This window comes from Bombina bombina, chromosome 2 (assembly GCF_027579735.1).
Source record: "Bombina bombina isolate aBomBom1 chromosome 2, aBomBom1.pri, whole genome shotgun sequence".
In the NCBI taxonomy this organism is placed as follows: Eukaryota; Metazoa; Chordata; class Amphibia; order Anura; family Bombinatoridae; genus Bombina; species Bombina bombina.
This window is the reverse complement of record NC_069500.1, coordinates 441,911,680-441,938,423: the sequence shown is the minus strand read 5'-3', so window position 1 is coordinate 441,938,423 and position 26,744 is coordinate 441,911,680. Positions and strand designations below refer to the sequence as shown.

Sequence of the window (26,744 nt, the reverse complement as noted above, 5' to 3'; positions counted from 1 at the left end):
GAGCATTGGCAACATACTCCTCCATAGCACAATTCTCCACAGCAGACAGAGGGTAAACCCGGCCCGAGGAGGAATGGCTCCGGGTTGCAGGTCTATGGCACAATCGTAAGACCGGTGAGGAGGCAACGTACCGGCACGCACCTTGTCAAAAACGTCTAGGAACTCTCGGTACTCCTCTGGCAATTGAGATACCGAAGAAGTGCAAAAGACTTTAACTGCTTTCCAAAGACAAGTGGAAATACATTGTGGAGACCACAACGAAATTACGGACCTGCGCCAGCCGAGACTGGGATTATGCTTTTGGAGTCAGGTATAACCCAGAAAAAAAATGGAAAATGCGGAGAATTTATCACCTGGAACTGGAGGGTTTCAAAATGGAGAGCCCAACAGCCATGGATAATGGAGCAGTCTCATTACTAACGAATGTGGGCTGAAGGGGCCTGCCATCAATGGCCTCAATGACCAGCGGAACGGACCGAGGCAAAACAGGAATGGAGTGCTTTGATGCAAAAGCACTGTCAATGAAATAGCCTGCAGCACCAGAGTCAACAAGAGCCTGGGTGACTATGGAGGATTCCACCCAGGAAAGCACAACCGTGACCAAAAGGTTTCTCCTTTAGCGGTTCCGGGGACGAGGATAAACCACCCAAGGTCTGCCCGCCAGAGGACCTTAGGTGTGAGCGTTTTTCCGGCCGTGTAGGACAAGACTTCAAAAGGTGGCCCTGTAACCCACAATAGAGGCAGAGCCCCTCCTCCTAAAGGCCCTCCCAGCCACGGAGAGACAAGTGAATCCCAACTGTATTGGCTCAGTAGTACCTGGTGACTCGGGACCAAGAGGCAGGGGAGGAGAGGGAGGCATGGGTGGGAACGAACACGTAGGAGACAACGGAAAAGGAGGCTTCCGCAAGCGCTACTTGAAAGAGGGTCTCTCTCTGAGTCTGATGTCAATTAGGTTAAAAAAAAAAAAAAAAAAAGACACCAAAGCCTCAAGATCTTCTGGTAAATCTCTGGAAGCAACTTCGTCTTTAATCGCATCAGAGAGCCCATGAAAGAAGGTGGCAACAAGGGCTTCATTGTTCCAACCTACCTCTGTGGCAAGCGTACAGAACTCAATGGCATACTGAGTAACAGCTCTCGTACCTTGCTGAATGGACATGAGTTGTTTAGCAGCAGAGGAGGAGCGAGCCGGAACATCAAATACCCTTCGAAAGGATGCCACAAATTCAGGGTAATTTGAAATCACAGGTTTATTAGTCTCCTACAAGGGATTAGCCCAGGCAAGAGCTGTGTCAGAGTAACAAGATGAGAAATCCCATCTTAGCTCTGTCAGAGGGAAACGCATGAGGTAACATCTCAAAGTAAATGCCCATCTGGTTCAAAAACCCTCTACACTGAATAGGATCACCTCCATATCACTGAGGTAGAGGTGCAGAACCAGACATGCTCCTGGTAGGACTAGGTGCAGCAGCAGAAACAGGAGCAGCCATAACTTGCAGAACACTTTGGTCCAAATGTGCAGTGTGAGTCAGCAGGGTTTGCAGGGCTAGTGCAAATTGATCCAAGTGGTGATCCTGTTCATCCATCCTGGAAATTATGGTAGGTAAAGGTGGATTATTAGCACCATCAGGATTCATGTCCGTTGCGTAATGTCAGGGTGCCAGGAATCAGACTGAGATGATTAGTGCAAAAATAATCACACCTTTATTAATAGCAAAAAATAAGTCCACAAGTCAAATAACAAGACAGGAGTCAAAACCAGAGCTGGTAGTCAGACAAGCCGAGTCAGGAGCCAAAGCGAGTAGTCAGACTAGCCGGAATCAGGAACAAGGAGAACAGCAGAGTCAGGAACAAGCCAGGGATCAGGAACCAGGAGGGACATCAGACATCCAGGTAATATACAGGAACTGGCACTCACAAACAGGTCTGAGACAACACAAGGGCAAAGCATACTGAACAGAGGCCCTTTAAATAATAAGTGATGACATCACAATTCTGAGAGACTGCCACCTGTCTCACATGGATGATGTACACCAGTCTAGCCATAAAAGGGCATGCAGGAAATGAGCAGCATCACACACTATGCACCAGAGTCAGCAAGAGAGGTGAGTAAAATGGCTGCCAGCAGCACATGGCAAACAAAGCAGGGAAAAAACAGTCATGTGATCAGGGGCTGTCAGAGGAGGCTTAGATAAAAGGTAATCACAGAGGTAAAAAGTATATTAAATATAACCATGTTGGCTGTGCAAAAGTGGGGAATTGTAAATAAAGAGTTTTTTTTTATCATTTTAAACAACAAAACTTTTGGAGTAGACTGTACCTTTAAACTTGCATTATACAGAGAGCATGTAATGTTAAGGCACTTATATTTTTAAATGTGCTTCATTCTCTTGAAAAATAATATGCAGATATCCTACACTAGTGGGAGCTAGTTTCTGATTGGTGCCTCTTGTAATTGGCTAACTAGATGTGTTCAGCTAGCTGCCAGTAGTGCAATTGTATGTTCTATCCAAATCATGAAAGAAAATTGTGCGGTTTCTTGTCCCTTTAATTTACTTGTATTATTAAATTGACTTTGTTCTCTTGGAATCCATTGTTGTAAAGCATACCTTGGTGGGCTCAGGAGCAGCAATGTACTACTGGGAGCTAGCTACACACATACAACTCTCGTCATTGGCTCACCAGATGTGTATAGCTAGTTCCCTGTAGTACATTATTGCTCTAGAGCTGACTTTGTAGGACTTATATACTTACAATGTATTCAATGAAGATAATCACTAATCTTGTGAAAATGATCAATGCATCCAAAGATCATCTTCGTCTGATGCTCTTTAGACCAAAATCACCTCTTATCTCAAACCCTAAAGGGCTATGAAACCCAAAAATGTTCTCTTGCGAGTCAGACAGAGCATACAAGTTTAAAAATGTTTCCAATTTACTTCTATTATCAAATCTGTTTAATTCCCACGATATTCTGTGATGAAGAGATACCTAGGTAGGCATCTGGTGCACTACATGGCAGGGAATAGTGCTGCCATCTAGTGCTCTTACAAATGGATTGTAAACCTGCAGCCATATAGTGCACACTACTGAGATTATGTCACTGCTTTATAACAAACGATACCAAGAGACTAAAGAAAATTTGATCATAGTAGTAAAAGTTGTTTATAACTGTAAGCTCTATCTGAATCATGAAAGAAAAAATGTTGGGTTTCATGTCCCTTGGGAACTATTGTCTCAAACACATAAGTGCAAAAGAAAATGCTCTATTTTATGGCATTTTATTATTGTACTATTGCTTGCATAAAACTATGTATTTAAACCCTGCAAAGGGTTAAAGTCAACTTCAGAGCAGCAACACACTACTGGGACCTAGCTGAAGACACCTGACGAGCCAATGACAAGAGAAATGTGGTTAGCAACCAATCAAGAGAAATGTGGTTAGCAACCAATCACCAAATAGCATACCGAGGTATGCTTTTCAACCACGGATACCAAGAAAGCAAAGTAATTGTGCTAAGAGGGGTAAATTTAAAAAAAAAAAAAAAAGTCTCTTAAAAATGCATACACTTTCTTGCCCCTTTAACCACCTGGATTGCATGTCCCCATGGCAAGAGGGTTCTTTACTTCCCCTGCATTAGGATATCTATTTATGTAGGGTTTTGTTATACTGGTTTAATTGTGCCATTGCACAGGGCTGCTAACTAACATCTGGAAAACAATAATAATAATGAAAAAGATTATCATTATTAATAATATAAGACTTATTTGGATCTCCATTCATAATAGTTTTCGGCCCTCAGCAAATCTAAGGCTTACAACTGAAAAGCAAAGTTTAAACTGTTATACATCACTTTCTTTTCAGCAACCTGACAAAAGTTAAGTTTTCATTTGATATAATATAGAGTAATAAATGAGAATGTCTACGGCTTGAGAACAAAATATCATTGAAGGCTTTATAATGCTAGACACTTCTATTTTCCAGAGCGCTGACCTAGTTTCAGATAAGCCATTACGCCTGTGTATCTTTCTTAATCAAATCCATGTTTAATTTTCCTTTCTTTCATGCTATATTATAGTTCCTCTGCACTGAATACACCGGGTATAAATGAGGCAATTGCACTTGAAGAATGGTTTCTTTTCAGTTGTTACAGTCTGCCTATATATAACCTGAGGCCAAAATTTAAGGAGTCAAAAGTTTTTTTTTGGGGGGGGGGAAAGGGAAGAAAAATAGGGCAAATGACACCCACCACCCGGGAACTAGGCCGTTTACATTTGATCATATTAACATAACTATTGTCTGGGATAATTTTTACAACCCCCCCCATGAATTGAATCAAATATACACAGTGATGCTGAGTGGGCTAACGGTTTATATTGCATAGCAGCATACATCAACTATTTTGTTAATAAAAAAATAAAAAATAAAGTGTATACACTGCTAATTCAAAGCATGTTGATTATTGATGGGATGATAATCTGTGGCACTGAACCTGTGTTTGAAGAAAGAAAGGAAAAAAAAAAAAAAAAAAACACGGATGTTGGTGGAATTTAGGGTCACACCAACTAACCACCTAATCATTCTTTTAGCCACCACTTGGCTGGTAGTTTTGAAGCTTTACGTTAGGATGATAAGAGTAGGGTCTCTACCGACCCTAACAATATGGGACATTTTTCACTTCTTAAATTTGAAAAGGGTTTAGTATTATATTTTTATTTGATGTATTATTTAGTATAGTATTTTCAAACTTGTATATTGACTCTCTGCAGCTAACTAGCATACAAGAAGAACATGGAAAGTGTCCAGTTTAAAAAGTGGTGCCAAAAAGCCTTGATGTAGGGACAGTCTATAGAATTGCAAAAAAAAAAAAACTTTTAATAAAGGGATTCTGACACAGGCTCTTTTTATTAGTAAAATGTTTTTAGTACAAGCTACCACTGCGTTAGCAATTAGAAACTGCAGGCATTTAATTGCGGGTGCATAAAGCATAGTTGGTTAAAAGACCCTAGTGAGCTGATTTAGAACAGCAAGGGGGGTTTGTCCCTTAAACAAATCTATTAGATACTTGTAGCATATATCATGTAGATATTTGTCCTTTACTGTAGTGCAGGGCTCAACAGATCAGTTTCAAATTTAGGAGCCAGACAATGGTATTTGTATATAGATATATGTAGAATAACCCAAAAAGTTAGGAGCCAATGGATCCCAGCTTTTTTGAGTCCTGTTGTATTGTATAACTTATTACATTCTAAATAATTTGTCAAGCTTTTTTTTGTTTAAATTTAAAATATTTTAAGACTTCATTTCCATTAGCACTGGATACATTTGTTTAATGTGACAACACTGATCTTTAGAATTATTTCCATTTATTCCAGAATGTCAGGTAGTAGTAATAAATGAAAATGCCAGCACTGTACATTCACTACTGAACCTGACAGTGCAGTAATTCTGGTGTTCATCTCCCAAAATCACAGTAGCATGGACCCCAATACCATTGTATATTAACCCATTAGTGACCAGAGCACTTCAATTTTCTGACCGTTTGGGATCAGGGCTATTTTTACATTTCTGCTGTGTTTGTGTTTAGCTGTAATTTTCCTCTTACTCGTTTACTGTACCCACACATTATATACCGTTTTTGTCGCCATGAAATATGATGGAAAAAATAAATAAATAAATTTTAAAAAAACACACACTTTTCTAACTTTGACCCCAAAATCTGTTGCACATCTACAACCACCAAAAACACTCATGCTAAATAGTTTCTAAATGTTGTCCTGAGTTTAGAAATACCCAAATGTTTACATGTTCTTTACAAGTTATAGGGCAATAAATACAAGTAGCACTTTGCTATTTCCAAACCATTATTTTTTTTCAAAATTAGCGAGTTACTGTACATTGGAACACTGATATCTGTCAGGAACCCCTGAATAACCCTTCACATGTGTGTGTGTGTGTGTGTGTATATATATATATATATTTTTAGTAGACAACCCAAAGTATTGATCTAGACCCATTTTGGTATATTTCATGCCACCATTTCACCACCAAATGCGACCAAATTAAAAAAAAAAAAAAATATCACTTTTTCCACAAACATTTTCACAAACTTTAGGTTTCTCACTGAAATTATTTACAAACAGCGTGTGCAATTATGGCACAAATGGTTGTAAATGCTTCTCTGGGATCCCCTTTGTTCAGAAATAGTAAACTTATATGGCTTTGGCATTGCTTTTTGGTAATTAGAAGGTCGCTAAATGCCGCTATGCACCACACGTGTATTATGCCAAGCAGTGAAGGGGTTAATTAGGGAGCTTGTAGGGTTAAAAGGGATAGTCTAGTCAAAATTAAACTTTCATTATTCAGATAGAACAAACAAGCAAAAGATATACACTGCGATCCTCCAAAGTAAGCATACGTTGTTTAATATCCATATGTAGATAAAAACATCTTGATAGGCAACAGAGAAGTTAAAATCAAAAAAATAGGCAGAACATTTTCAGGAACTGGTCTGTCCTACATGTTTCGGTCAATTCCTTAATCATGAACATGACCTGTTTCCCCTCCTTCCTGCCTCTTAAACCTGAAGGTGATTTCCTATTGGTTCCTCAGTCTATTGTGATTAACCCCTCGTTGGTCAGCTACTTATTGCTTTTATGTTTGCTCTACCCCATTAGTTAGTTTGAATAAGACATTTTTTGAATTGCTGTTATATGTAAATAATGCTCAAATTGCTATATGTGTATATTATCTCCGCTAGTTCAAAGCCTGCATGTATAATTGAAAATACATAAAGGCTAATGACATTTAGCCCATTGTTAAGTACATGTTTGTCCAACATCAACTAATATATGGTTATAACTCAATTATCCTCTTTAACTAGCAAAATATACATGTCTAACATCAAATATCCTGAGATTTCATATTCCAGCACTATATATATGTATATTTTTTATGAGTAGGCAATCACTGCTGTACTGATCAATAAGGGGACCCTATGATTTCCAAAGAGAAAAAGGGAAAACTACTATCTCTTCCAGAAATTTATCACATCCCCCTCTATATTGAAGCCCTGTGGCCTTCTTGTCTTCATTTTGAAGATCCAAAAGGCTTCACGCAGCATCAGGCGTGCTGCTCTGTCTCCCCCTCTAGGGGGTGTTCGTACACATTCTATAACCTGCCATGAGAGCGACGTAACATCGCCCCCATGCACAGAGATAAAGTGTTGTGAGAGGCCTGAGCTGTCTTTATCGTGGGAGATATCATTAAGATGCTCTCTGATCCTGGAGCGCACCTCCCTTGTAGTACATCCTACATACTGTCCGTTACACTGGGAGCAATCTGCCAAGTATACAACAAAAGGGGTTCTACAATTTGTGCAATTTGACAGATTGAAAACCCGATTTGTTGTTGCTGACTGGAAGGTGGACGTCACTCTGCTGTACTGACAGGCTATGCATTTAGAAAAGTGGCATTTAAAGTGCCCTTTCACACTTAGCCAACTACTGCTGGCCCTCTCTTTGTCCCTTAGTACGCTTGGTGCCACCAAATTGCCAATCGTGCATGCTCTCTTAGAGACAAAATTGCACCCTTTGGACACATAGTCCCTCAAACTGTCCTCAGCTGTAAGTATTGGTAGATGTTTGCTGACAATACTGGTAATATCTTTAAACTGCGGGCTATAGGTAGTAACCAGAGTAGGTCTAGTTAAATCATAACCATTCCTTCGCCTGGTGTTTCCCCTTAATATCTCACTTCTGCTCATCCTAGTCACCTCCAAATGGGCTCTATTGATGACTTTGCGTGAGTATCCTCTCTCAGAAAGGAGAGAACTTAGTGTCTCACTCTCCTTTGCAAAATCTTCTTCCAGGGAGCAGTTCCGCTTAAGTCTCATGAACTTCCCCTTGGCCACCCCAAACCCCGTGTGACGGGGATGGTTACTCCTAGCATGAAGCAAGGAGTTGGAAGTAATAGGCTTACGATATAGGGATGTAGAGACCTTACCACTTAGAGGATCCCCCCTAAGTTCCACATCCAAATATGGTATTGTACTTGTTCCTGTTTGGGCAGTGAATTCCAAACCCACCCTGTTAGAATTGAGGTAAATCAAAAAATCCTGCATCTCAGCAGCCTTCCCCACCCAGATAAAAAGGAGATCGTCTATGAAACGTTTATAGGATCTAATCCTATCTCTGAATGGGTTATTATCTCCAAAGACGTGGGACAGCTCCCACCAACCCATAAGTAGGTTGGCATATGATGGGGCAAATTTAGCCCCCATCGCTGTGCCACGTCTTTGGAGATAAAAAGTACGCTCAAACTTGAAATAATTATGTGTCAGGAGGAAAGTAAGGGCCTCAACTATAAATTCAATTAAATCCTCATGATAATTGCTAAAGTTTCGTAGCATATACCTCACGGCTTCAATACCAAATTCATGAGGAATAGCCGAGTAGAGGCCAATTACATCAACTGTTAACCATGTACAATTTTCCTCCCATATGACACTATCCATTGCTTTTATGAGATGCGTAGTATCTTTCAGATATGATGGCAAAAAGTGAATGACTGGTTGCAAAAGGGACTCAATCCAACCTGAGAGTTTTTCAAAAAGTGACCCTATGCCTGAGACAATTGGTCTACCCTTCACCTCCTCCAAGGTCTTATGGACCTTGGGGAGGTGATGAAAAATAGGGATGACAGGTTTTAGTACCATCAGATAATCAAATGTCTCTTGGTCAATATGCCCCCTCATCAAACCATCATCCAAAAGATGTCTCAATTCAATCCCAAATCTTTCCGTGGGATTGTAGCTGAGTTCTTTATAATATATGCTGTGTTTGTGTTTAGCTGTAATTTTCCTCTTACTCGTTTACTGTACCCACACATTATATACCGTTTTTGTCGCCATGAAATATGATGGAAAAAATAAATAAATAAATTTAAAAAAAAAAAAACACACTTTTCTAACTTTGACCCCAAAATCTGTTGCACATCTACAACCACCAAAAACACTCATGCTAAATAGTTTCTAAATGTTGTCCTGAGTTTAGAAATACCCAAATGTTTACATGTTCTTTACAAGTTATAGGGCAATAAATACAAGTAGCACTTTGCTATTTCCAAACCATTTTTTTTTTTCAAAATTAGCGAGTTACTGTACATTGGAACACTGATATCTGTCAGGAACCCCTGAATAACCCTTCACATGTGTGTGTGTATATATATATATATATATATATATATATATATATATATATATATATATATATATATATATATATATATATATATATATATATATATTTAGTAGACAACCCAAAGTATTGATCTAGACCCATTTTGGTATATTTCATGCCACCATTTCACCACCAAATGCGACCAAATTAAAAAAAAAAAAAAATCACTTTTTCCACAAACATTTTCACAAACTTTAGGTTTCTCACTGAAATTATTTACAAACAGCGTGTGCAATTATGGCACAAATGGTTGTAAATGCTTCTCTGGGATCCCCTTTGTTCAGAAATAGTAAACTTATATGGCTTTGGCATTGCTTTTTGGTAATTAGAAGGTCGCTAAATGCCGCTACGCACCACTCGTGTATTATGCCAAGCAGTGAAGGGGTTAATTAGGGAGCTTGTAGGGTTAAAAGGGATAGTCTAGTCAAAATTAAACTTTCATTATTCAGATAGGGCTTGTAATTTTAATCAACTTTCCAATTTACTTTTATTATTAAATTTGCTTTGTTTTCTTGTTATTCTTAGTTGAAACTAAACATAGGTAGGCTCATATGCTAAATTTCTAAGCCCTTGAGGGCTGCCTCTTATCATATGCTTTTTAACCCTTTTGCGACAGGGTTAAAGTGTCTACATTGGAAAAACTGTTCTGATGTAGACAAATTGAAACCACGCGATCGTGCACACAATCGCGAGATTTCAATTATTGGATCGTGTCTGGGGGGTGTCCCTACAACCCTAGGAATGCCCTCCAGACCGCGATCAAATCCTGGAAGCACAGAAGGCTTCAGGACAGCCGTTAGCTATGACGTTCTATTCCGTCATAACGGCTTTAAAGCCCAGTGTAATTATGACGGAATAGAACGGCATAACGGCATTAAAAGGTTAAATTGCTTTTCACAACAAGAGACTGTGGGCCATATAGACAACACTGTGTTCAGGCACAGGGAGGTATTTAAGAGTTAGCACAACACAATGCTAAATTCAACTCAATAGATTTTATATAGTCAAAGTCATGTGATCAGGGGCTGTCAGAAGGTTCTTAGATACAAGGTAATCACAGAGGTAAAAAGTGTATTAAAAAGGGACAGTAAAGTTAAAACTAAACTTTCATGATTCAGATAGGGCATGCAATTTTAAACAACTTTCCAATTTACTTTTATCATCAAATTTGCTTTGTTCCTTTGGTGGTCTTTTTGAAAAGCTAAACCTAGCTAGGCTCAAACTGATTTCTAAACAGTTGAAAACTGCCTCCTAGCTCAGAGCATTTTGAAAGTTTTTCACAGTTAGACTGTGCTAGTTCACATGTGTCATATAGATAACATTGTGCTCACTCCCATGAAGTTATTTAGGAGTCTTCACTACGCTGCATGTCTGTCAAAGGCACTTAGATAAGGAGGCCGTCTGCAAAGGCTTAGATACAAGGTAATCACAGAGGTAAAAAGTATATTAATATAACCGTGTTGGTTATGCAAAAACGGGGAATGGGTAATAAAGGGATTATCTATCTTTTTAAATAAGAACAATTTTGGTGTAGACTGTCCCTTTAATATAACTGTTGGTTGTGCAAAACTGGGGGATGGGTAATAAAATTCTATTGTAGACTTTCCCTTTAATTTTAGCTGTAGTGTAGTGTAGTGTAGTGTAGTAGACAACCCAAAGTATTGATGTAGACCCATTTTGGTATATTTCATGCCACCATTTCACCGCCAAATGCGATCAAATTAAAAAAGAATCGCTAACTTTTTCACAATTTTAGGTTTCTCACTGAAATTATTTACAAACAGTTAGTACAATCATGACAAAAATGACACAGTACCCCTTTGTTCAGAAATAGCAGACATATATGGCTTTGGAGTTGTTTTTTGGTAATTAGGCCGCTAAATGCAACTGCGCACCACACTTGTATTATGCCCAGCAGTGACGGGTTAATTAGGTAGCTTGTAGGGTTAATTTTAGTTTTAGTGTAGAGATCAACCTCCCACCTGTCAAATCCCACCCCCTGACCCCTCCCAAACATCTCTCTTCCCTCCCCAACCCCACAATTGTCCCGCCATCTTAAGTACTGGCAGAAAGTCTGCCAGTACTAAAATAAAAAGCTTTTTTTTTTTAATATATTGATTCTGCAGTGTTGGATCCCCCCTTAACCCCCAACCTACCTGATCCCCCCCCCCATACAGCTTTCTAACCCTCCCCCCTCTACCTACTTGCTGTCATCTTGGTTACTGGCAGCGGTCTGCCAGTATCCAATTTGTCCAAAAAAAAATAGTTTTTCTGTATTTTCTGTAGTGTAGCTGCCCCCCCCCCTCAATACCCTACCCACCCTGCCCCCCCAGATCCCTTGGCCAATATTTATTATTCCCCCCTCCCTCCTTCATATTACATGAATTATTGTTGCTGTGTGAATGTGGTGCACGTGCATGCGCCCCCCCCCCCCCGCCCCGCCGCCGCAATCACAAGTCATCGTGCACACATCAGTGTGCAAAGGATCCAGAACCACCCATTGATGGACCGCATCCCTGTTGCTGCTCCCACCCACCAACAATCTGCACCATCAATGGCCGATGCAGAGAGGGCCTCTGCATCGGTGGTTTAAAAAGGGTATTGCAGTGATGCCTCAATATCACAATCGTTTCAAACCCCAGAGGACGTTTCAGGCACGTCCTGGGTCGTTAAGGGTAGTTTTTTGGAGGACGTACCTGGCACCTCCTCGGTCGTTAAGAGGTTAATCCCTTGGATACTAAGTATTGTATAGATGAAGGGGAAAAAAAAAATCACTGAAGGTTAACAAATGAAGATTCAAAGATAAGAAAACTGCTTACATTACCTCTATACACAAATGGAAATACTAAGCAGCACATTTGAAAATTGTTAAAATGAAGTTTTCTTTTTAGAAAAACACAAGTGGGCCCATCAAAGGGACAATCTTTCTGTGAAAAAGAACAGAAAGAGCAGAGATTTGTCCTTTCAAGGAACTTGCAGACAAACCTTTATCCAAACCATCCTGAGGAAACTGTAAAAATTCTAGGAATTCTAAAAGAATGCCAAGAAAAATGATGAGAAAAACACCAAGAAATGTAAATCTTCCAGACTCGATAATATATCTTCCTAGATACAGATTTACGAGCCTGTAACATAGTATTAATCAGAGAGTCAGAGAAACCTCTATGACTGAGAATCAAGCGTTCAATCTCCATACCTTCAAATTTAAGGATTTGAGATCCTGATGGAAAAAAAAAGGACCTTGTGATAGAAGGTCTGGTCTTAACGGAAGAGTCCACGGTTGGCAAGTGGCTATCCGGACAAGAACCGCATACCAAAACCTGTGAGGCCATGCTGGAGCCACCAGCAGAACAAACGAGCACTCCTTTAGAATCTTGGAAATTACTCTTGGAAGAAGAACTAGAGGCGGAAAGATATAGGCAGGATGATACTTCCAAGGAAATGACAATGCATCCACTGCCTCCGCCTGAGGATCCCTGGATCTGAACAGATACCTGGGAAGCTTCTTGTTTAGATGAGAAGCCATCAGATCTATTTCTGGAAGTCCCCACATTTGAACAATCTGAAGAAATATCTCTGGGTGAAGAGACCATTCGCCCGGATATAACGTTTGGCGACTGAGATAATCCGCTTCCCAATTGTCTATACCTGGGATATGAACCGCAGAAATTAGACAGGAGCTGGATTCCGCCCATACCAGAATTCGAGATACTTCTTTCATAGCCAGAGGACTGTGAGTCCCTCCTTGACTGAAGAGCTCTGAAAATTGCACAGAGTTCCAAAATATTGATTGGTAATCTCACCTCCTGAGATTCCCAAACCCCTTGTGCTGACAGAGACCCCCAAACAGCTCCCCAACCTGTCAGACTTGCATCTGTTGAAATCACAGTCCAGGTTGGAAGAACAAAAAGAAGCCCCCTGAACTAAACGATGGTGGTCTGTCCACCACGTCAGAGTGTCGTACAATCGGTTTCAAAGATATTAATTGAGATATCTTTGTATAATCCCTGCACCACTGGTTCAGCATACAGAGCTGAAGAAGTAGCATGTGAAAACGAGCAAAGGGGACCGCGTCCAATGCAGCAGTCATAAGACCTAGAATTTCCATGCATAAGGCTACCGAAGGGAAAGATTGAGACTGAAGGTTTCGACAAGCTGAAACCAATTTCAGACGTCTCTTGTCTGTCAGAGACAGAGTCAAGGACACTGAATCTATCAGGAAACCTAAAAAGGTTACCCTTGTCTGAGGAATCAACTAACTTTTTGGTAAATTGATCCTCCAACCATGTTCTAGAAGAAACAACACTCATAAAAGACTGGAAAGGTTCTTTCTAGTGAAAATGAGCAAAGGGAATTGAATCCAATGCTGAGGCCATAAGACCTAAAACTTCTGTGCATATATAGCAACTGAAGGAAATAATAGAGACTAAAAGGTACCGACAGACGGAACCCAATAGAATTATCCCTTGTCTGATAGAGACAAAGACAGTGACACAAACTATCTGGAAACCTAAAAAAAGGTGACCCTTGTTTGAGGAATCAAGAGCTTTCGAAAAAAAGATCCTCTAACTATGTCCTGAAGAGCAAGTGAATCATATGAGATTCCGCATCCTCAGAAAATAATCTGAATGAAAACAGAAAAATGAAAATATGCATTTATTGTATCTAAGGAAAACAAATAATGCTATCAATGACCATAAAAAGGCAAAATAGTTTGAATAAAACTCCAAACCCGGTTCCTAAAAAAAAGGAACTGGAAGAAATACCCCAGAAGATTCCAGGTCTGAGCAGCGCTTGAACCCCATGGGTGCCTAGCCATGCTTCAACAGAATCCAAAATATATAGGACAGAAACATACTTAAAGAAAGTGTTAGCCTTACTGGAATAAAATCAAAGAAATTTGGACAAAATAGAACCAAATAAATTTCAAAGAAGTCTTAACCTGCCCCTTACCTGCCAAGCTGGAATACGGCATGTACATCGCAATATTAGGGAGCTGATTTCGAACCCCAATTAAAAACATGTTACTTGGGAAAGAACTCAGGAATTCGTTCCTTAATAAGAACAACCAAACTAGTATAAGCTTAAAGTTTTAGTCTTAGAACTCAATCTTGAAGCCCAGAGTAACAGTTAAGAATTTAATACAATTATAAAACAAGTAATTGATTATCTTAGAACAAAAGAAATATGGATTTTTTTTTATTTTTTTTAAAAATCACAAAATTCTTCTAGCTAAAATAGCTAAAGACATAGATTAACCTTCATTTGCGAAAATGTTCAATAAAATGAAGACACAAATGAAATTATTAGCATGATAGTCCAGTTAAAAGGACCAGTCAATACAGTGGACTTGCATAATCAATAAATGCAAAAGCACCTAGTCTAGTAAATGTTGTCCCTTAACAATGCTAAAATAAATCATAATCTGATACTTGATCTTAAAGTAAACAGAAAAAATGAAGCAATTGCAATATCCAAATAAATCACAGGACCAAGAAAAGTACCTGAAACTAAATAATTTTCCATAAATAAGATACAACTATCTAAAGGAAAATAAATACTATTTTGCTATAGAAACAATAGCATAATTAGTAGAAGTAGAGATAGCCCCAATAAATTGGAGAACCCTCCAAATTGAATTTAACTGCTGGCAAAGAATATAGTTTAAAACCTTTGAAGAAGGAATAAAAGAAAATTCTCAGCCTATTCCATTCCCTAGAATGGGGAATTGGAAAGAAAAACCTCTGAAAACACAGAAGAAATAAATAGGCAGAAATAGTGTCAGCTAGTCTTAAAGAACTAGTTACCTTAATATCCAAAATAATCAACACCTTTTCAACAAAGAACAAATGTACTTTAATAATAGAAAAATAAAAAAGTAGATTTGTTAGTGTCAATATCTGATGAAGAAAATTTCTGAAAGAGAAAAATCATCAGAGAAGGATAAATCAGTATGTTGTTGGTCATTTGAAACTTCAATAATTAAAAAAGAAGTGAAAAAGACCTAAAAATTTTATTAGAAGGCACGAAGTCAGACAAAGCCTTTAAAATAGAATCAGAAAAATATTTCTTATAAATCTTCTAAATATTTCTTGTACATAAGATGTAAGAATGGAAATATATAAAGCATAAACACTAATGGATTCTGCATGTAAAAGTATATCATAATAACTTATTACAAACCATAGCTAAAGATAAACATTTACAACATTTAAAATAAATGAACTTAGCTTTGGTAGAACTGAAACTCAGTTAAAGGGACACTGTACCCAAAATTTTTCTTTCATGATTCAGATTGAGCATGAAATTTTAAGCAACTTTCTAATTTACTCCTTTGATCAAATTCTCTTCATTTTCTTGGTATCTTTATTTGAAATGCAAGAATGTGAGTTTAGATGCCGGCCCATTTTTGGTTTACAACCTGGGTTGTCCTTGCTGATTGGTGGATAAATCCATCCACCAATAAAAAAGTGCTGTCCAGAGTACTGAAACCAAAAAAAAGCTTAGATGCCTTCTTTTTCAAATAATGATAGCAAGAGAACGAAGAAAAATTGATAATAGGAGTAAATTAGAAAGTTGCTTAAAATTGCATGCTCTTTCTTTATTACAAAAGAAAAAAATTGTGTACAGTGTCCCTTTAAGCGTTTTTCCAGAAGTGGCTTCTGATTCAGGGTCAATCTGAGACATCTTGCAATATGTAATAGAAAAAACAACATATAAAGCAAAAAAGATCAAATTCCTTAAATGACAGTTTCAGGAATGGGAAAAAAATGCCAATGAACAAGCTTCTAGCAACCAGAAGCAATAAATAATGAGACTTAAATATTGTGGAGACAACAATGACGCTCGAATTTTTTAGCGCCAAAAAAAGCCGCCCACATTATTTGGCGCCTAAATGCTTTTGGAGCCAAAAATGGCGCCACATCCGGTAACGCCGACATTTTTTGGCGCAAAAAACATAAAAAAAAATGACGCAACTTCCGGCGACACGTATGACGCCGGAAATGACAAGAAAATTTTTGCGCCAAGAAAGTCCGTGCCAAGAATGACTCAATAAAAGGAAGCATTTTCAGCTCCCGCGAGCCTAACAGCCCACAGGGAAAAAGTCAAATTTTAAGGTAAGAAAAAATGATTTATTCATATGCATTATCCCAAATATGAAACTGACTGTCTGAAATAAGGAACGTTGAACATCCTGAATCAAGGCAAATAAATGTTTGAATACATATATTTAGAACTTTATAAAAAAGTGCCCAACCATAGCTTAGAGTGTCACAGAAAATAAGACTTACTTACCCCAGGACACTCATCTACATGTAGTAGAAAGCCAAACCAGTACTGAAACGAGAATCAGCAGAGGTAATGGTATATATAAGAGTATATCGTCGATCTGAAAAGGGAGGTAAGAGATGAATCTCTACGACCGATAACAGAGAACCTATGAAATAGACCCCGTAGAAGGAGATCATTGAATTCAAATAGGCAATACTCTCCTCACATCCCTCTGACATTCACTGCACGCTGAGAGGAAAACCGGGCTCCAACCTGTTGCAGAGCGCATATCAACGTAGAATCTAGCACAAACTTACTTCACCACCTCCACAGGAGGCAAAGTTTGTAAAAACTGATTTGTGGGTGTGGTGAGGTGTGTATTTATAGGCATTTTGAGGTTTGGGAAACTTTGCCCCTCCTGGTAGGAATGTATATCCCATACGTGACTAGCTCATGGACTCTTGCTAATTACATGAAAGAAATTAAGTTTTCTTTTTAGAAAAACACAAGTGGGCCCATCAAAGGGACATGAATCAGAGCATACCATTTTAAACAACTTTCCAATTTGTATCTATTAATTTCGCTTCATTCTCTTCATATCCTTTATTGAAGGAACACCAATGCATTACTGGGAGCTAGCTAAATATATTGGTTAACCAATGACAAGAAGCATATATGTTCAGCCACCAATAAGCAGCTAGCTCCCAGCTCCTGAGCCTACATAGGTATCCTTTTCAACAAAGGATACCAAGAGAGCAAAGCAAATTAGGTAATAATAAAATTGTTTTTTAAAATTGTATTATGCATCTGAATCATGAAAGACAATGTTTGGGTTTCATGACCCTTTAAGCAAGAATATTCCTAAGGCAAATATAAAAAAGAAACATTATTTCAGTAGCTAATTAAAGGGACACTAAACCCAATTTTTTTCTATTGAGATTCAGATAGAGCAGGCAATTTTAAGCAACTTTCTAATTTACTCCTATTATCATTTTTTCTTCACTCTCTTGCTATCTTTATTTGAAAATGAAGGCATCTAAGATAATGAGCCAGCCAACAACTGAACAGCACTTTTTTATTGGTGGGTGAATTTATCCACCAATCAGCAAGAACATCCAAGGTTGTTCACCAAAAATGGGCTGGCATGTAAACTTACATTCTTGTTTTTTCAAATAAAGATACCAAGAGATTGAAGAAAATTTGATAGTAGGAGTAAATTAGAAAGTTGCTTAAAATTGCATGCTCTATCTGAATCACAAAAGAAAAAAAAAAATTAGGTTCAGTGTCCCTTTAATTAAAATTGTGCTCCTAGAATTTTTTTTAAATAAAAATATACTAAAAGTACCATAACCTTTTTCTCACTACTTACTCAATCTCCTTCTGCTCTGCCTCTTCTCTGCTAAGATCCTCTTCTACACCGTAATCCAGAACAGATCCAACGCCAAATGCTGCATTACGTCTAATAAGCGGTTTAATAGATTCCTGGTCTTCACCAGCAACAAACTGTCCGTAAAAACTCATCTTCATCATCTTCTCAAAGAGCTTCTGGCCAAATAACTTTTTAGATAAATTCAAAATCTTAAAAGGAAGAAATATAAGTTCACTTACTAAATCATATTTAAATTGTCTTCAAAATTTCAGATATTGTAATTTTATCTTTCCATAACACTTACAGAAAAACAAAAAAAATTAACATAATGCAGAACAAGATTTTGCTCATTACTCAGGGCCTATTTTAGATTGTAAATATTTTGTTTTGATTTGTAGCACTTACAGTACCCTGGTGTACTTAAAAGGGTATTTGTTTTATCTGCCTCTTAATCCTTCAAACTGCAATTTTAACTAACATTCAGAAATACCTTCTATTCTAAAGACCATTCAACACAGTGGAATTGCATAGTCAAACAATGTTATAGCACTTACCCTGAATTTTAAATGAACAATATATTTTTTTTTCTCTAACAAAATTTGAAAAATGTCCTTTAGATTTTCCATCATCAGACAATTAAAGACATATATATATGTATATATGGGGATGACATCTTTTTAAATGCTTATCTAATAAAGTGATGTTTTAACTTTTGAAATCTGGGGAGTGCAGAGTCTATTCTTGGATGAATGGAAACACGTTTATATACTTCAATACTTCAATACTTAGTTCCCCAGACTTAGATTAAAATATACATATATATATATATATATATATATATATATATATATATATATATATATATATATATATATATATATATATATATACATATATATATACATATATATATACACACACACACACACACATACAGGGAGTACAGAATTATTAGGCAAGTTGTATTTTTGAGGATTAATTTTATTATTGAACAACAACCATGTTCTCAATGAACCCAAAAAACTCATTAATATCAAAGCTGAATAGTTTTGGAAGTAGTTTTTAGTTTGTTTTTAGTTATAGCTATTTTAGGGGGATATCTGTGTGTGCAGGTGACTATTACTGTGCATAATTATTAGGCAACTTAACAAAAAACAAATATATACCCATTTCAATTATTTATTTTTACCAGTGAAACCAATATAACATCTCAACATTCACAAATATTCATTTCTGACATTCAAAAACAAAACAAAAACAAATCAGTGACCAATATAGCCACCTTTCTTTGCAAGGACACTCAAAAGCCTGCCATCCATGGATTCTGTCAGTGTTTTGATCTGTTCACCATCAACATTGCGTGTAGCAGCAACCACAGCCTCCCAGACACTGTTCAGAGAGGTGTACTGTTTTCCCTCCTTGTAAATCTCACATTTGATGATGGACCACAGGTTCTCAATGGGGTTCAGATCAGGTGAACAAGGAGGCCATGTCATTAGATTTTCTTCTTTTATACCCTTTCTTGGCAGCCACGCTGTGGAGTACTTGGACGCGTGTGATGGAGCATTGTCCTGCATGAAAATCATGTTTTTCTTGAAGGATGCAGACTTTTTCCTGTACCACTGCTTGAAGAAGGTGTCTTCCAGAAACTGGCAGTAGGACTGGGAGTTGAGCTTGACTCCATCCTCAACCCGAAAAGGCACCACAAGCTCATCTTTGATGATACCAGCCCAAACCAGTACTCCACCTCCACCTTGCTGGCATCTGAGTCGGACTGGAGCTCTCTGCCCTTTACCAATCCAGCCACGGGCCCATCCATCTGGCCCATCAAGACTCACTCTCATTTCATCAGTCCATAAAACCTTAGAAAAATCAGTCTTGAGATATTTCTTGGCCCAGTCTTGACGTTTCAGCTTGTGTGTCTTGTTCAGTGGTGGTCGTCTTTCAGCCTTTCTTACCTTGGCCATGTCTCTGAGTATTGCACACCTTGTGCTTTTGGGCACTCCAGTGATGTTGCAGCTCTGAAATATGGCCAAACTGGTGGCAAGTGGCATCTTGGCAGCTGCACACTTGACTTTTCTCAGTTCATGGGCAGTTATTTTGCGCCTTGGTTTTTCCACACGCTTCTTGCGACCCTGTTGACTATTTTGAATGAAACGCTTGATTGTTCGATGATCACGCTCAAGAAGCTTTGCAATTTTAAGAGTGCTGCATCCCTCTGCAAGATATCTCACTGTATTTGACTTTTCTGAGCCTGTCAAGTCCTTCTTTTGACCAATTTTGCCAAAGGAAAGGAAGTTGCCTAATTATTATGCACACCTGATATAGGGTGTTGATGTCATTAGACCACACCCCTTCTCATTACAAAGATGCCCATCACCTAATATGCTTAATTGGTAGTAGGCTTTCAAGCCTATACAGCTTGGAGTAAGACAACATGCATAAAGAGGATGATGTGGTCAAAATACTCATTTGCCTAATAATTCTGCAGTGTGTGTGTGTATGTATGTATGTATGTATGTATGTATGTATGTATGTATGTATGTATGTATGTATATATAAATAAAAAGAGAGAAGCGCTCAACCTGGGAACGAACAATAGCATAATAGCTTGTTCTATGGCTAGTTGCCACCCTAGAAGCAGCCTCTTTTTGCTCAATATGTGCCTTTCACAGAGAAGAACTTTCCTGTAGCACCTCACTGACGAGGCCCACAATAGGCCGAAACGTACGTCTGGGGTTTTGCTGTTTCTCTCGTTCAGGGAAGAATTGCCTGGTATTTCGGGGCTGGACTGCACTGTGAAGTCAGGATCAGACTGATATGCTTCAGGAAAGTTTTTCTCTGTGAAAGGCACATGTTGAGCAAAAAGAGGCTGCTTCTTGGGTGGTAACTAGCCATAGAACAAGCTATTATGCTATTGTTCGTTTCCAGGTTGAGCGCTTCTCTCTTTTTATTTATGCAAATTATGACATTTTGGGAAGTCTCCCTAAGTGTGATGCGGGAATCCAGACGTGGACCCGTTGCTCAGTGTGCCTAGAGGGATATGGCTGCACCTCACTGACGAGGCCCACAATAGGCCGAAACGTACGTCTGGGGTTTTGCTGTTTCTCTCGTTCAGGGAAGAATTGCCTGGTATTTCGGGGCTGGACTGCACTGTGAAGTCAGGATCAGACTGATATGCTTCAGGAAAGTTTTTCTCTGTGAAAGGCACATGTTGAGCAAAAAGAGGCTGCTTCTTGGGTGGTAACTAGCCATAGAACAAGCTATTATGCTATTGTTCGTTTCCAGGTTGAGCGCTTCTCTCTTTTTATTTATGCAAATTATGACATTTTGGGAAGTCTCCCTAAGTGTGATGCGGGAATCCAGACGTGGACCCGTTGCTCAGTGTGCCTAGAGGGATATGGCTGCACCTCACTGACGAGGCCCACAATAGGCCGAAACGTACGTCTGGGGTTTTGCTGTTTCTCTCGTTCAGGGAAGAATTGCCTGGTATTTCGGGGCTGGACTGCACTGTGAAGTCAGGATCAGACTGATATGCTTCAGGAAAGTTTTTCTCTGTGAAAGGCACATGTTGAGCAAAAAGAGGCTGCTTCTTGGGTGGTAACTAGCCATAGAACAAGCTATTATGCTATTGTTCGTTTCCAGGTTGAGCGCTTCTCTCTTTTTATTTATGCAAATTATGACATTTTGGGAAGTCTCCCTAAGTGTGATGCGGGAATCCAGACGTGGACCCGTTGCTCAGTGTGCCTAGAGGGATATGGCTGCACCTCACTGACGAGGCCCACAATAGGCCGAAACGTACGTCTGGGGTTTTGCTGTTTCTCTCGTTCAGGGAAGAATTGCCTGGTATTTCGGGGCTGGACTGCACTGTGAAGTCAGGATCAGACTGATATGCTTCAGGAAAGTTTTTCTCTGTGAAAGGCACATGTTGAGCAAAAAGAGGCTGCTTCTTGGGTGGTAACTAGCCATAGAACAAGCTATTATGCTATTGTTCGTTTCCAGGTTGAGCGCTTCTCTCTTTTTATTTATGCAAATTATGACATTTTGGGAAGTCTCCCTAAGTGTGATGCGGGAATCCAGACGTGGACCCGTTGCTCAGTGTGCCTAGAGGGATATGGCTGCACCTCACTGACGAGGCCCACAATAGGCCGAAACGTACGTCTGGGGTTTTGCTGTTTCTCTCGTTCAGGGAAGAATTGCCTGGTATTTCGGGGCTGGACTGCACTGTGAAGTCAGGATCAGACTGATATGCTTCAGGAAAGTTTTTCTCTGTGAAAGGCACATGTTGAGCAAAAAGAGGCTGCTTCTTGGGTGGTAACTAGCCATAGAACAAGCTATTATGCTATTGTTCGTTTCCAGGTTGAGCGCTTCTCTCTTTTTATTTATGCAAATTATGACATTTTGGGAAGTCTCCCTAAGTGTGATGCGGGAATCCAGACGTGGACCCGTTGCTCAGTGTGCCTAGAGGGATATGGCTGCACCTCACTGACGAGGCCCACAATAGGCCGAAACGTACGTCTGGGGTTTTGCTGTTTCTCTCGTTCAGGGAAGAATTGCCTGGTATTTCGGGGCTGGACTGCACTGTGAAGTCAGGATCAGACTGATATGCTTCAGGGAAGTTTTTCTCTGTGAAAGGCACATGTTGAGCAAAAAGAGGCTGCTTCTTGGGTGGTAACTAGCCATAGAACAAGCTATTATGCTATTGTTCGTTTCCAGGTTGAGCGCTTCTCTCTTTTTATTTATGCAAATTATGACATTTTGGGAAGTCTCCCTAAGTGTGATGCGGGAATCCAGACGTGGACCCGTTGCTCAGTGTGCCTAGAGGGATATGGCTGCACCTCACTGACGAGGCCCACAATAGGCCGAAACGTACGTCTGGGGTTTTGCTGTTTCTCTCGTTCAGGGAAGAATTGCCTGGTATTTCGGGGCTGGACTGCACTGTGAAGTCAGGATCAGACTGATATGCTTCAGGAAAGTTTTTCTCTGTGAAAGGCACATGTTGAGCAAAAAGAGGCTGCTTCTTGGGTGGTAACTAGCCATAGAACAAGCTATTATGCTATTGTTCGTTTCCAGGTTGAGCGCTTCTCTCTTTTTATTTATGCAAATTATGACATTTTGGGAAGTCTCCCTAAGTGTGATGCGGGAATCCAGACGTGGACCCGTTGCTCAGTGTGCCTAGAGGGATATGGCTGCACCTCACTGACGAGGCCCACAATAGGCCGAAACGTACGTCTGGGGTTTTGCTGTTTCTCTCGTTCAGGGAAGAATTGCCTGGTATTTCGGGGCTGGACTGCACTGTGAAGTCAGGATCAGACTGATATGCTTCAGGAAAGTTTTTCTCTGTGAAAGGCACATGTTGAGCAAAAAGAGGCTGCTTCTTGGGTGGTAACTAGCCATAGAACAAGCTATTATGCTATTGTTCGTTTCCAGGTTGAGCGCTTCTCTCTTTTTATTTATGCAAATTATGACATTTTGGGAAGTCTCCCTAAGTGTGATGCGGGAATCCAGACGTGGACCCGTTGCTCAGTGTGCCTAGAGGGATATGGCTGCACCTCACTGACGAGGCCCACAATAGGCCGAAACGTACGTCTGGGGTTTTGCTGTTTCTCTCGTTCAGGGAAGAATTGCCTGGTATTTCGGGGCTGGACTGCACTGTGAAGTCAGGATCAGACTGATATGCTTCAGGAAAGTTTTTCTCTGTGAAAGGCACATGTTGAGCAAAAAGAGGCTGCTTCTTGGGTGGTAACTAGCCATAGAACAAGCTATTATGCTATTGTTCGTTTCCAGGTTGAGCGCTTCTCTCTTTTTATTTATGCAAATTATGACATTTTGGGAAGTCTCCCTAAGTGTGATGCGGGAATCCAGACGTGGACCCGTTGCTCAGTGTGCCTAGAGGGATATGGCTGCACCTCACTGACGAGGCCCACAATAGGCCGAAACGTACGTCTGGGGTTTTGCTGTTTCTCTCGTTCAGGGAAGAATTGCCTGGTATTTCGGGGCTGGACTGCACTGTGAAGTCAGGATCAGACTGATATGCTTCAGGAAAGTTTTTCTCTGTGAAAGGCACATGTTGAGCAAAAAGAGGCTGCTTCTTGGGTGGTAACTAGCCATAGAACAAGCTATTATGCTATTGTTCGTTTCCAGGTTGAGCGCTTCTCTCTTTTTATTTATGTATGTATGTATGTATGTATGTATGTATGTATGTATGTATGTGTATATATATATATATATATATATATATATATATATATATATATATATATATATATATATATATATATATATATATATATATATATATATATATATATATATGTGAAAGGGGTATGATTAAACCTCTTTCCAAAAAAGTAAGGGAAATCAGCACTCTTTTAGCATTAAACCATAAGTTTTTTTTATTATCTATAGAAATGCATCTCCCAGACATACTGTAAGTTAATTTCCACATTAAATTATAACCAATATTTCAATACATATGAATAAATTTTGTTAGCGTACTCTTGGGTTTTCATTAGGTTTCTGACATCACTGCCCTCTGCTCACTGGAACCAGGTGTATTGTTTCCAAGCAGTTATGCGATACTATCCGTGGGAGTTTAACAGCAGTTCAAAGCCCAGTTTAGTTGTTAGCATAAAGGGGCTACCTTTCTCTGCTCAATAGTAGGATGATGCAGTGTATCAATGTGCCATCAAAATTGCATATAAGGTCTCAGCAAGCCAACGCCATGCACGTTTCACCCCTTAGAAATCATCAAGTTGGGACCTCATCAGGGCTGTATTGCTAGACACCTGTGTGCCTTCCTTTATATATCTTAAAGGGACACTGAACCCAAAATTTTTCTTTTGTGATTTAGATAGAGCATGAAATTTTAAGCAGCTTTCTAATTTACTCCTATTATCAAATTTTCTTTATTCTCTTGGTATCTTTATTTGAAATGCAGGAATGTAAGTTTAGATGCCGGCCCATTTCTGTTAAACATACCTGGGTTGTCCTTGCTGATTGGTGGTTAAATTTATCCACCAATAAAAAAAAAAGAGCATAGTTCTGAACCAAGAAAAAGCTTAGATGTCTTCTTTTTCAAATAAAGATAGCAAGAGAACGAAGAAAAATTGATAATAGGAGTAAATTAGAAAGTTTCTTAAAGGGACATGAAACCCAAATTTTCTTTCATGATTTATAAAGAGAGTGTGCAATTTAAACAGCTTTCTAATTTACTTCTATTATCTTATTTGCTTAATTATCTTTATATCATTTGCTGAAAAGCATATCTAGATAGGCTCAGTAGCAGCTGATTGGTGGTTGCACAGATGCCTTGTGTGATTGGCTCACTTGTGTTCTTTGCTACTTCTTCAACAAGGATATCAAAAGAATAAAGCAAATGAGATATAATACAAGTAAAGTGGAAAGTTGTTTAAAATTGTATGCTCTACCTGAATCATAAAAGAAAATTTTTGGCTTTAGTGTCCTTTTAAAATTACATGCTCTATCTGAATCACGAAATAAACATTTTAGGTTCAGTGTCCCTTTAAGCCCAACCCCCTAGCAACACATCACCTATTCTCTCTCAAAGGGACATTTACTAACTTTGGTCTTTTAGCCAACTGCTGTTAAACTCCCGTACTTTTTTGGAAAGAGGTTTAATCATACCGCTTTTACTCATTTCTCTATTTTATAGTTAAAAATGAATTTGAGGGTCTGCACCAATATCATTTGAATAAGGGGAATAATATATAACCATTTGTGTATGGATTAACCCCTTAATGACAAGTGACGTACCAGGTACGTCCTGCAAAAACTTGCAGTTAGTGACAATGGACGTACCTGGTACGTCACTTGTCTAAGAGAGTGCTGGAAGCGATCGCAATCGCTTCCAGCAGCTCTCAGGGTATTGCAGTGATGCCTCGATATTGAGGCATCCTGCAATACCCTTTAGAAACATCCGATGCAGAGAGAGCCACTCTGTGGCCCTCTCTGCACCGGTAGCGATGCGGCCGGTTCGTTGGTGGGTGGGAGCGCAACAGGGAGGCGGGTGGGCGGCCCATCGCTACCCGGCATCCGGCTCCTGTTAGTGCAATGTGCACGCCGGGTGCCGGGAGCGTGCGGGGGCGCGCATGCGCGTGCGCGGGTGCGCGCGCATGCGCGCGATTACCTACCCACACTGACACCAATGAGTGGGAAGAGGGGGGGGGAAAGTAATAATAAATATATGAGGATCTGGGAGGGGGAGGGGGTTGGGGTATTGTGGGGGGCTGCTACACTACAGAAAAAATTAAAATGGAAATAAAAAATAATAAAAAAACCACTTTTTTGGGGGGCAAATTGGGTACTGGCAGACAGCTGCCAGTACCCAAGATGGCGGCAATTAGGTAGGGGAGAGGGTTAGAGAGCTGGGGGGGGGATCATGGAGGTTGGGGCTAAGGCAGGAGTCCATCACAGCTAAAACATTTTATTTTTTTTTATTAAAAAAAAGAAAAACTCCTTTTATTTAGTACTGGCAGACTTTCTGCCAGTACTTAAGATGACGGGGACAATTGTGGGGTGGGGGAGGGAAGAGAACTGTTTGGGAGGGATCAGGGGGTGGGATGTGTCAGGTGGGAGGCTGATCTCTACCCTAAAGCTAAAATTAACCCTGCAAGCTCCCTACAAGCTACCTAATTTAACCCCTTAACTGCTGGGCATAATTTACGTGTGGTGCGCAGCAGCATTTAGCGGCCTTCTACTTACCAAAAAGCAACCCCAAAGCCATATAAGTCTGCTATTTCTGAACAAAGGGGATCCCAAAGAAGCATTTACAACCATTTGTGCCTTAATTGCAGAAGCTGTTTGTAAATAATTTCAGTGGGAAACCTAAAGTTTGTGACAAAAT

General features: G+C 39.5%; 1 protein-coding gene across 1 annotated transcript in view; it reads right to left on the bottom strand.

The window, feature by feature from the left end:
* PRODH (proline dehydrogenase 1) overlaps nt 1–26,744 on the bottom strand; it is a 432,246-nt gene that overhangs the window by 392,551 nt on the left and 12,951 nt on the right. Inside the window, exon 2 of the mRNA XM_053702069.1 lies at nt 17,879–18,087. Coding sequence (XP_053558044.1) covers nt 17,879–18,087 — 209 coding nt within the window. The remainder of the gene's footprint in view (nt 1–17,878; nt 18,088–26,744) is intronic.